At 40.5% G+C, this 10,758-nt stretch overlaps 2 protein-coding genes across 3 annotated transcripts; both read left to right on the top strand.

The window, feature by feature from the left end:
• Nucleotides 1-4,425: 4,425 nt before the first annotated feature.
• On the top strand, nucleotides 4,426-8,008 carry LOC112008432 (syntaxin-22). Of its 2 annotated transcripts, XM_024040762.2 has the most exons (8): nucleotides 4,426-4,612; nucleotides 4,698-4,927; nucleotides 5,020-5,113; nucleotides 5,225-5,358; nucleotides 5,456-5,527; nucleotides 5,944-6,101; nucleotides 6,219-6,319; nucleotides 7,602-8,008. In XM_024040762.2, exons 2-8 carry the CDS (start codon nucleotides 4,749-4,751, stop codon nucleotides 7,665-7,667), a joined length of 804 nt encoding a protein of 267 aa, XP_023896530.1. In that variant the 5' UTR covers nucleotides 4,426-4,612; nucleotides 4,698-4,748; the 3' UTR covers nucleotides 7,668-8,008. The 2 variants fall into 2 exon arrangements, with proteins under 2 accessions (XP_023896530.1, XP_065633396.1); XM_065777324.1 differs by having other exon boundaries at nucleotides 4,427-4,927.
• A 741-nt stretch (nucleotides 8,009-8,749) lies between these two features.
• LOC112008440 (uncharacterized) lies at nucleotides 8,750-10,061 on the top strand. The gene has a single exon (XM_024040771.2). It carries the CDS (start codon nucleotides 8,994-8,996, stop codon nucleotides 9,894-9,896), a length of 903 nt encoding a protein of 300 aa, XP_023896539.2. The 5' UTR covers nucleotides 8,750-8,993; the 3' UTR covers nucleotides 9,897-10,061.
• Nucleotides 10,062-10,758: the final 697 nt, after the last annotated feature.

Genomic DNA, 10,758 nt, shown 5'->3' with positions numbered 1-10,758 from the left:
TTGAGAAAACTCCTCTTTCAAGCTGCCCAAGGATTTCTCTGCCTCAGACCGAGAGTGGGCCTCTGCTTGGGCTTCGACGTATGCCTTTCTATTCCACTCTTCGGCCACAAAGACTTGCTAGGTAATCTGCATAATAAAGTGAAAGAGTTAGCATAAAACAAGAGAAAAATTAACATGCCAAACCGAAGAGCTGGATTAACTCACTTATTATGGCCAGGTCCCTCTTCAGGGACATGAAGAGTTCATACTGGCTAAAGTGCCTGTATGACTCCATGTCTCAGGGGAGGAGCAATGGCTGCTCCAAAGCTTTAGCCACTAGCCCTGCTCTTCCCCCATCGTAGTTTCTAAGGGAAGTATCCTAGGAAATAGGAGCGCCGTCCAGCTCCAACTTGGGAGACCATATGCGTGGCCCTCGGCGCACATTAGCAACAGGAGGCTCATCCCGGCTCTCAGTAGATGAGGCCCTTTTGCTCCGGTGGTCTCTCGCCACCTTCTGTTGCTTGGTTGTCTTTGGTGGCACCACTACGTCGCTCTCTTCAGTCTCGAGGGGCCTTTTCTTCTTCAGGTCCGGCAAGAGCTTTAAGCCAAGATCAGGAACTTGAGGTGGCGGTGAAGGCAAACTCACCACCGGTTGGGAAGTCCCAGTGCCTTTCAGCTCAGCCTTCTTGCCCCTGTTCCTCATTAATGCCTTCAGGTCTGACATATTTTTCTCTTCCAAAAAGTCTTTCGGAATAGCAGTTATCAGAATAGGAGGATGGACACTGGATTGCCTATCAATCTCCTCCTCGGAGTTTAAGGATGGTATCACTTAAACCCCTCCTGAAGCCTCCCTTTCGAAGTTAAATTTGTCTATTTGCTCCTCTAGTGAGGAGGTCGAAGAGCCAACCCTTTCGCCAACAACCACTGGTTCAAGGGGCACTTGCTGAACCGACTGGACGAGTAGTGGTACACCTTGCGGGTTCGGATGTGGCACTGGAGGAAGATCGAATGGAGCCAAAAAAAATCCTTCTGACCAACATCGATTCAGTGGAGGCGATGGTCTCCTTGTCTTATCGCGTTCCCGACCGACTGCAAATCGGATGGTTTGGACGTGTAACTGAGAATGAAGGGAACCTATCGGAGTTGCCCGTCTTCACTCACAAAAATCTCCGACTGTAACAAGTAGTTAAGCACGGCGGTATTGGTAAGGCTCAGCCGAGGAGAAACATTTCTTTTATCTGTCAACATCATAACAAAATTTAATCAGAAACTTGGCAATAGCAAGACTGAGAAGACTAAGTTGCAAAGAAAGGTCAATCCTAAATCTAATGTTAGCAAGCCTAAATCTAAGATGCCCCCACCTGGTTCTCCTGGTGTGGTTGGGCAGTGAAAACCGTCGTGCCAGGCACCCGAGACGATCAAATAATCGTCTTTCATCCCCTTGTTAGACTTGGGAAGGCAAGAGACGAGCCTAACAGCATCGGATCGGGATTTCAAATAATATCCCGCCCCTTTTTGACTGTGGCACTCGTACATATGCACCACGTCTAGCCAAGTGAGTCCCAAGCCCAGATGGCGGTTCAGATCATCGACAGCCCCTAAAATCTTAAAAACGTTGGGCGCACATTGCTCAGGGCTAAGCCTATGGTTTCGAAGAAAGTTAGTTGTGATAAGGCCCATAGGAATTCTCATTCCCCCTTCCAAGAAGGCGATGATGGGGATTATCACTTCACCCTCTTTCCGATCTATTAGGACTTTTTCTGGGGGGGGGCTATATCTCAGACCCACATATTCAGGTATGCTGTATGTGGCCCTAAACCTCTCTATCTGAGCGAGACTATCCACCAAATACTGATACCTACCCATCTTAAACAAACGAGATAGGAGGAACTCTAAACGCAGTGACTAGGGGGCGACTACTCGAAGGACAAAAAGATTGTCCGAAGAGAGGAATAAAGACGAATATATGAAGACTTACACGAACCGGATCGAAAAATGATATCTGAGCTTATGGAGATGCTTGTAAATTTTGGATTTGATGATCGTAGAGTCTGGTCGATTTGAATGCCTCTGTTCGCTGGAAAGTCTGAAATTATGTAAAGTAAGGGAGGAAAAACCTCTTGTAGGGCTTTATATGGAGGCAAGCGAGGAAGAAGGAGTTATCCCGCCCAAATTCCGAGGAAGGATCACGTCCGTTGGATCAGTAGTCCACTGTTAGATGGCAAAGACAAAACGCCACCTGGAGTAATTAATGGTGTTTTGGAAACCTTGAAACGGCAGCAGCAATTATGAAGCGCACAAATCCATGCTACTACACGTGTGAATTAAGATATTTTTGCATTTCTGATTTTTATTTTGTAGCAAATCAAAATCTTATTTCTCTTCAGAAGCGAAGGAAAAATTAAAATTTTGAGGGGCTATTGTGGGGGGGAAAAGCCCAACCATATGCAGTGGGCCTAAAGCCCAATGTGAAGGTTATTGTATGTCCGAAGAGGCTAAAATTGTCGAGGGATACTTCGCGTGAAAGAAGGATACATAGGGACGAAGAAACGCCGTCCGAAGAGAGCATTAGTGTTTCGAAGAGATCATTATCCTCGAATGTAAAGATTCTGGGTCATATAAATATCTGGAGGGTTCGAATAAGCTTACTAGTGACTTCAGCAGTCTAGATAAGCTTTGGACACGCCTGGAGATAATAAGAATGGAGAAATATCTAAAAGGAAAAGCTGCCACCACCGTATTAAATGCACTGCAGCAACTTTTCTGGCCGCATTTATGTGGAGAAGACCCTTGAACAGTACAACTTCAGCTATTGCCATTCACAAAAGCTGAGGGAGATACATGACATGACATGCACTCAAGTAGGGAGCTGGATGAAGAACAAGTGGACGATGGGGATGATGGGGGAGGATGCTATATAAAGAAGAAAGGCTCCTAATAGAAATGGGGAGAGAAAAGAAGGGAGAAAGGTCTGACTGTAACCCTAAGAATTGTAACATGTATTCAATTTATCATAAGTCTCTTCAGACTTGAACTTACTTGGTCTTTACGTGTACTTTTATGCTGGTTTATACTTGTATGTTGTGATCAACCGTTGTAAGCTCCATAGTTAACCTAACTCTATCATCCACACTCTACAAATTTATTGTCTTGGGCTTGGGCCACAAATCCCAACCCTACAGGATACATCCCACCAATTTGAATGTAGATGATATGGAGTATGAGGATTGTGTGATGTCAATAGTTGATGGTAATTTTCTGTCAAAGGTTTCAGACATATCAAAAAATTTAAACTTTGGAATGGTACCTGCAGCTAAAAGTTTGAGAACATGAAAAAGACTTATTCGAGCTAAAGATATATCTCCTTCGCTTGATGAGGGAGTTGATGCACCTATTTCAAAAACAAAAACAAAAACAAAACAAAAAAAAAAACGTTCATCCTCTGTCAAAGTGATTAGTGACGGCAATAGTGAGGTGAATCTAGTGAAGAAGAGAGCAGTGGAGTTGGATAAAGATCATGAAAGTTATATCACAATTGTGGGGCTATCTTTGAGCCTCATTTTCCAACATGAAAGTTATTAGTTTAAACTGTTGTGGGCTTGGGATCTTAGAGATCTTCATTGTTTGGTGAAGGATTTAGATCCCCAAGTTGTATTTCTCACAGAAACTAAACTTGTTTCTTCGAAAAGTTGAATCTGTGAAGCTAAATTTGGGAATGAAGTATGCTCCAGGTGTTTCTTGAATGGTTGGGTTAGGTAAACAACTTGATACTAGTTTTCGTGGATATTTGAAGACATTAATCTAATTTGTGAAAATTTTCATTTAGTTTCTTTTATTAGTTTTTCATTGACTTGTAATAGTTACTCTAGCTTTTGCTAGTGCTATTAAAGAGAAAGAGGAGGCTTTTTTTTTTTGGGGGAGACAAGAGGAGGTTATTTTTTGATCTGAATAATAACTTTATTGTGTGTTAGAATTCATTTATCTCTTGTGTATGTTTGTTTGTTTCTCAAAAAAAAATTTCCCTAAAAATATAAATAAATAAATTTTATATGTACTTTTTAGCATGACGGATTGGGTTTGATTGAGATTCCTCCCGCATAAATTGGAGGAAAATTTGGTCGTTGATTAATGGACCATAAGGTTGCTTTTTTATGAGCCACGAGGGGAAGGAGAGATTGTCAACGAGTGGTCAGTGTTTACTGTGGTTGCAAACTTGCAATTGCATGGGCCGCAGAGTCTTTAGCTTTAGGATGAAAAAAAAATTAGAAAGAGAAAAAAAGTAGCCATAGACTTGAGTTGAGGCCCACATCCCACGGCCCACCCTCCTTGTTAGCTTCAGATATGACCGTTTGTATTAAATTCATTTTTACAGGTCAGCTGGGGAAGAAGATGAAAAGAAAAGAGTGATTTTTCGTTAAATTAATCATTAATTAATAGAACTAAACAAACAAACAACTAAATTCCCGACGGCAGATACACGTGTGCAGCGGCCAAAACCCCCCAAAAAGGCATAAACCCAAAAAGGCATAAAAATTAATTAGTAATAATCAATTAAAATTAACGGGGCACAGACCAGTCCAGTGCCCACCGAGTGCGAGAGAGAAAAGCTGAATTTGTTAACGTGAGATAAGAGGTTGTTAGATCTACACGTTGCTTTTGATTAATTTACCGTTCGGCACATACAGGTCTTTATTTCTCTGCCCTGATTTTCTGGACAGTTTCCCATAAAGGCTGGAAGTTGCAAACCAAATTTTACTAAAACAGAAAAAATGAGTTTCCAGGATTTCCAGAAGCCATCGTCCTCAGCGGGCGGTCGATCGCAGCCGCAAAGCCCATCGCAGGCTGTGGCTGCCGCCATTTTCCAGATCAACACTGCCGTCTCCGCTTTCCGCCGACTCGTCGACGCCATCGGAACCGCCAAGGACACTCCTCTTCACCGTCAGAAGCTGTCAGTCCTTTTCTCTCTATCTTCTCTATTCCTTTCCCTTTCTTTTCCTCTCATTTCTCTCTCTCTCTCTCTCTTTTTTTCAAAATTTTCAGGCACACCACAAGGCAACGGATACTACAATTAGTCAAAGACACTTCTGCTAAGATCAAAACCTTGAGCGATTCCGACCACGATATCTCTGTCAATGTACGCCTCTCTCTCTCTCTCTCTCTATCTCTCAATTAGGTCTTACAATTTTATGTGTAATATAAAGGATTATGGATCGTATAGTAATTCAACATGATTGATATTTTTTAGCCTAGTAAGAAAATAGAAGATGCAAAGCTTGTCAGAGATTTCCAAACTACATTGCAAGAGTTCCAGAAAGCTCAGCAGCTTGCCTCTGAGCGCGAGTCCACTTACTCTCCTTCTGCTCCTCCTCCATCAAAAACGTATTCTTTCTCATCACGTCTTTTCCTTCTATAACATGTCTTAATTAACATTTGGTATTACTTAACTTGTTGTATGCTTTTTGGTTTCGCGGAACAGCTCTGACTCTGATGATTATTCGGCACCCAGTGTGGATCAGGAAAACAGGCCTTTTCTATATGATCAGAAGCGGTAACTTTTTAACTGTTTTCTGCTACTTTAATATGTTCTCATTGTCATTTGTGACATGTTTCTGTAGTGGATTTGCTAGTTGAATGCAACATTTGCCTATCTAGAATATATCACAATTGTTTAAAACTTAGATGAATCTTTGTAACTCTGTAAATTTGTATAGATTGTAGCCGTAATGCTTGCATTGTTAGTGATTGTTAACAACCATAGTCATTGTCTCATACTAGTTCTTGGCTTCTTGCTGATGGGAGTGGCTTTTGTAAACTAAATCAACCATATTTTTTTTCTGTAAATGGAAATCAAATCTGCTTTGGTTCATAACTTGATTGTATCTACCTAGTGAAGTCTTTTCTAAGACATGGAAAGCTTGAGAGAATTTTTGTTCACTATCAATTTTCTTGAACAAAAATGTGCAGGCAGGAGGTAGTTCTGTTGGATAATGAAATTTCCTTCAATGAGGCTATGATTGATGAAAGGGAACAGGGTATTAAGGACATAGAAGAGCAAATTGGACAAGCAAGTGAAATATTCAAGGACCTTGCTGTTCTTGTTCATGAGCAGGGTGTCGTTATTGGTAAGATGCCTGCTACGCTGAACGTGAATTATTCTTTTTGCAATACATGGAGCTTTCTGCTCCCTTTTCTCCTCCCCCAATAAATAAAATTGAAATTTTTTTTCTTTGTTATAACAGACGACGTTCACTCAAACATTGAGTCTTCTTCTGCTGCTACAACCCAAGGTCGAGTTCAGCTAGCTAAGGCTTCCAAAAGTTCAAAATCCAAGTCCTCATGGGTAAGTAATTTAAACATTGACACTCTATTAAGTTCAAGCAGTAAAGACCCAATAAGGTGTGAAATGCACCAAAACTTTCTGTGCTTGGATAACCAAAGAAGTGGAAAATTAGTAGGATTAAATGGAAGAAATATGGTGGGGCTGTAGTTCATGTAGGTCAGTCCATGATCAAGAGATGAGACAGAAAATTCTTCTCTTTCATCCTTGGCAAGGCAATAAGACTCCAAAGAATCCAAATCCTTTACTTTGGGTCTGTTTTATTACCTGGTGGCTCTGTTGGAAACATGTCAATGTTAAATCTGATTGCAGTGGTGGCCCTAATTAATTTTGAGTTAATGATATCTGCATGAGCAGTGCCAGGTCATGTGGTTGCCAAAATAGTGTCTCTTTTTCTTTCAATTAGTGTCTAATGAGTGCAATGATATCGCCTCTTTATAGATCAACCCAAGTTTTTGTCAACAGTTATAGACACTATTGAAACCCATCCACCTAGTGGCTGTTTGGTAGCACATCCTCATCAATGATCTCTAGCTCACATGGCACCTCCTCACTATATAAGAGCAAGGTGGAGAGTGAAGTCATTGGTTGAAGACTGACTAGGTCTGAGTGTAACTTTTACCCAAAAGAAAAAGGCACGCCCCCCTCTCCCCCCCCCCTGGCCCCCCCCCCCCCCCCCCCCCCCCCCCCCCTCTCTTTTCTGTCCTCTAGAGGCTATTTGGTAGCAGGCCCTTCTGTGGTGGCTTGCTCGTGCTATGATTGATGGTCTACCCACAATATCGCTATTCCAATTAAAAGAGCCTTGAGGGAGATATGCTAAATGATGAACACAGCCTTACAGCAAGGCATACCTCATGTATTCAATAATAGTCAAGGCTCTTTATCAATTTTTTCTACAGATGCTATATAGCAAATCAAGGAAGCATTTTTTTCACTCATTGTTGGAAAAACAAACTACTAATAGAACATGAAAGAAGCTGAGAAAAAGAAAGGAACAGCCAAAAAGATAGAAAATCCAAAGGAAGATATTTTAGGAATGGTTTGGTACCTAATTAAACTCCTTTACATAATTGTACATCATGAACACATGATAATGCGCCATAAATATATGCTCATCTGAAATTTCTGAAGGAATCATGTAACTGTAAGCTAATAATATCAGGTAAAGTGCTTAAGTGCGTGACCATTTTCATTCAAGATATGGCAGCTATGTCTACTTTTCATATTTCCTTCAAAGTTCAAACACATTGTGAATAATATTGTTTTGTTCTTTTTTACTTGGCAGTGTTGGTGGGTGCTTGTGATATTTGTGATAGCACTGATCATCTTTCTCCTTGTCCTTATCATTTAGAGCGGAAGTCCATCTATATGCTGTTCTGGTGTGCCCTGCAAGATTGTATTTGTGTGCTTTTGTACATTTTTGTTGATCTAAGTTCCAGGAATCACCACATTTTTCCATGATATTTACATCTATTAGAGTGGAATACTGGTTTTTGTTGTTATTTTCTGGCCCTCTTTCTGGTTGCGGCTTTTTATTTTTTTTATTTTTTTGGAAGAGAGAGGGGAGGAGTGGGGGTTCTCGGCTAGTTCACCTGTTGTATATTTATGTTTGTGGGTTTCAATACTATGAGAAACATAATCTATGTATGCATGTATTTGCCAGAAAAGTTGTGTTAGTTTCTATCTTTTCAAGTGGTGCGCATATTTCAGATACAATTAGAACCTAATTCCAGAGTATGATTGTTGATTGGTTTTATTATATAGAACAATATAATGAGGATAGTTTAACATCCTGTCATTAAATCCCTTTGGCCTTTTAATGGTGCCCATGTTTTCTCCATTCCTGACACCAGCCAGCTCTTCTGTGCTTTACAATTTGGCACCAATACCTCATGCAAAAAGCTTTGGTGAAAGTCTTGGATGCTATTACACGAATCTTTCCTTTACTTCATATCTCAAACAAAATATCGCTTGCTAAATTTGTTCTTTCAGCTAACTTGGAGGATCCAACTTATTCATCTTGTTATAATACACGCTAATATTAATAGCATAGCTGGATAACGTTACATGTTTGAATTGGCAAAACAAACTTTGAAAAAACTAGAGCCAAAATTCGTTTAGCACCATCATCAGTAACTTCACAAGAATCCCTAACAAACCACTAAATTTAATTTAATTTATTGCTTTAAAACCCCCCACTAAATAAGGAAGAAGAAGATGGGCCAAGAAATTGCGGGCTGGCCCGAAATAATTATACAATTACCTGCAAACAAAAACATGAAAAATATTTAAGCTCAATACAATCAGAGCTGGATAATTTATTATTTATTACAATACAAAGTGATTTAAAAAAAAAAAAAAAAAAAAGGATAAAGCTAATACAATCCAATATTAAAAAAAAAAAAAAAAAAGAAGGATAAAGCTAATACAATCCAATATTTCAAATCTCCTCTCCTCAGTTGAGTTAGTCCTCCTCAGCTGCTTTTTTTAATAATCTTTACCACCTACGACGACAAAGAGAAAGAGAAAGCTTGAGAGAATATAATAAGATCCTCTTTATTTTTCAAAAAAGTCATCACCAAACCAAAGCATTCCCCAAATCTCAGACTCTCTTTCATTCATTGTCATTGTGTGTGTATGTTTTGAAAAACAAAACAAAACAAAAACAAAAACAAAAATGGCAGCCCTAATGTACCAAATATTCTCATCATCGGCGTTGGTATCATTAGGGCTATACCATCTGATCAGCAGCACGAGAAACTACCTGAAATCTCCTCAACAGCCCTACTTTGCCAAACCCTTCCACCCTTTCCCTCACAATCGCCTCAGACACCTTCAACTCTACCTCCTCATCCTCTGCCTCATCATCGCTTTCGCTCACCAAATCCTCTTATCTGCCGAATCCGACCCACTCGTCAAAGGCCACACCCCCGTCCACCGCTTCACTTCCCTCCAATCCGCCGCCGTCCTCTTCCTCTTCCTCCTCCTCTCCGTCTCCCTCCTCCTCTCCGACTCCCCTTCCTCCCTCCTCCCTCTCCCTCCCGATCTCTTCTTCGCACTCGGCTCCGCCGTTTTCTTCTTGCAATACTCCGTCTCCTCCACCGCCGCCACCGTCCAGACCTCCGATCTCCAAGCCAACTGCGACACCATCTCCGCGCGAATCTCGGCTCTCATCTCTCTCCTTTGTCTAATCCTCGCCTGCCAGCCCAGGCTCTTTGTTGCCGATGTGGGACTCGGGGCTGCTTTCTGCTTGCAAGGCCTTTGGGTTTTGCAAACTGGGTTGTCTCTCTACGTCGAGGCTTTTATCCCTGAAGGGTGTCACGGGTTGCTTGACGTGGTGAGCGGTGTCGAAGGGTCGACTAAGTGCGAGCTCGAGGACTCGAGGTTGCGAGCTGTGGCTATTCTGGATCTGGTGTTTCTGGTTCATGTGATGTTTGTCGTGTTGATTGCGATGGTTACTTACGCAGTTGTTGCGAAAACTGTAGGGATTCGGAGATTGGGGTCTTATGAGGCCTTGCCTACTGCTGCTGCTGATAACAATCATATTCAGATGAAAGCTATGACTGGAACCCAGGCTTGATTTTTTTGTCTTTCTTAATTTTGCTTGATCTAGCTGCAGTGTTGTGTATACATTACAAGAACAGTCACTTTATTTTTTTGGTTTAATATGTTGTCGCTGACTGTTCGTTTGTTTTACCTCTTTATTGTTAGAGATATCTCAGTTTACCAGCACATACTTTCTCTAGATCGATTTTTTTGAATTATTCGTGCTCCCATGATTTCATTACTCATGTTTATATGCTTTAAAGGGTATTATTGAAGAATTTGTAAGGATTCTAGGTAGGTAGGCCTAGCTGGGCTTTAAAGATTCAAGTATATTTAAAGAACTTTATTGATGAAGACAAATGGTTCTTTACAAGTTGAAGTATTTAGTAAGCATATATTTTTGTTGGTTTGATACTTTCAAATGGTGATGCATTTTGAGGAGCTTTTTGCTTTTGTACTTCAAGCTTTAATATGCTCCCACTTGTTGATTTATACCATAGCATGTTACTTCATCTCCATTGATGCTCAACCAAAGCTTTAATATGCTCCCAAAATGAACAATCTCTCTCACAACATTTCCTTGTGTTTGAGTCAATTTTAACTAGAGCAATACGCCGATACCGTTGTCAATGGTTTTGATCTTTCATCTTTCTCATGAAAGAGTGCACCATCTGAAGTTTTACTCATGATGAACCATTATATTTTGTATGAATTATCCTTTTTAGCATCACAACTTAGATTATACTAATTGTATAGGACTTTTTTTTTTTTTTTGTATTGTTGGTGTTATTGTCAATAATTATCTCTACTTTTAGAAAAGGATTCTCAGAGCCTTTAACCCCACACCCTAAATACTGTAAGTGCATGATAATCTCTGAATATGAAGAGGATTAATG

Source organism: Quercus suber, unplaced genomic scaffold, assembly GCF_002906115.3.
Source record: "Quercus suber isolate HL8 unplaced genomic scaffold, Cork oak 2.0 scaffold_153, whole genome shotgun sequence".
NCBI lineage: Eukaryota > Viridiplantae > Streptophyta > Magnoliopsida > Fagales > Fagaceae > Quercus > Quercus suber.
Note: the sequence above shows the minus strand (reverse complement) of the source record. Positions and strands in the feature narration are given on the sequence as shown.

Bases quoted from the DNA above. Each gene is read 5' to 3' on its own strand.
- LOC112008432 (XM_024040762.2), top strand. From the start codon at position 4,749: ATGAGTTTCCAGGATTTCCAGAAGCCATCGTCCTCAGCGGGCGGTCGA. The intron at 4,928-5,019 runs GTCAGTCCTTTT...CAAAATTTTCAG, and splicing joins CCTCTTCACCGTCAGAAGCT to GCACACCACAAGGCAACGGA. The intron at 6,102-6,218 runs GTAAGATGCCTG...TTGTTATAACAG, and splicing joins TGAGCAGGGTGTCGTTATTG to ACGACGTTCACTCAAACATT.
- LOC112008440 (XM_024040771.2), top strand. From the start codon at position 8,994: ATGGCAGCCCTAATGTACCAAATATTCTCATCATCGGCGTTGGTATCA.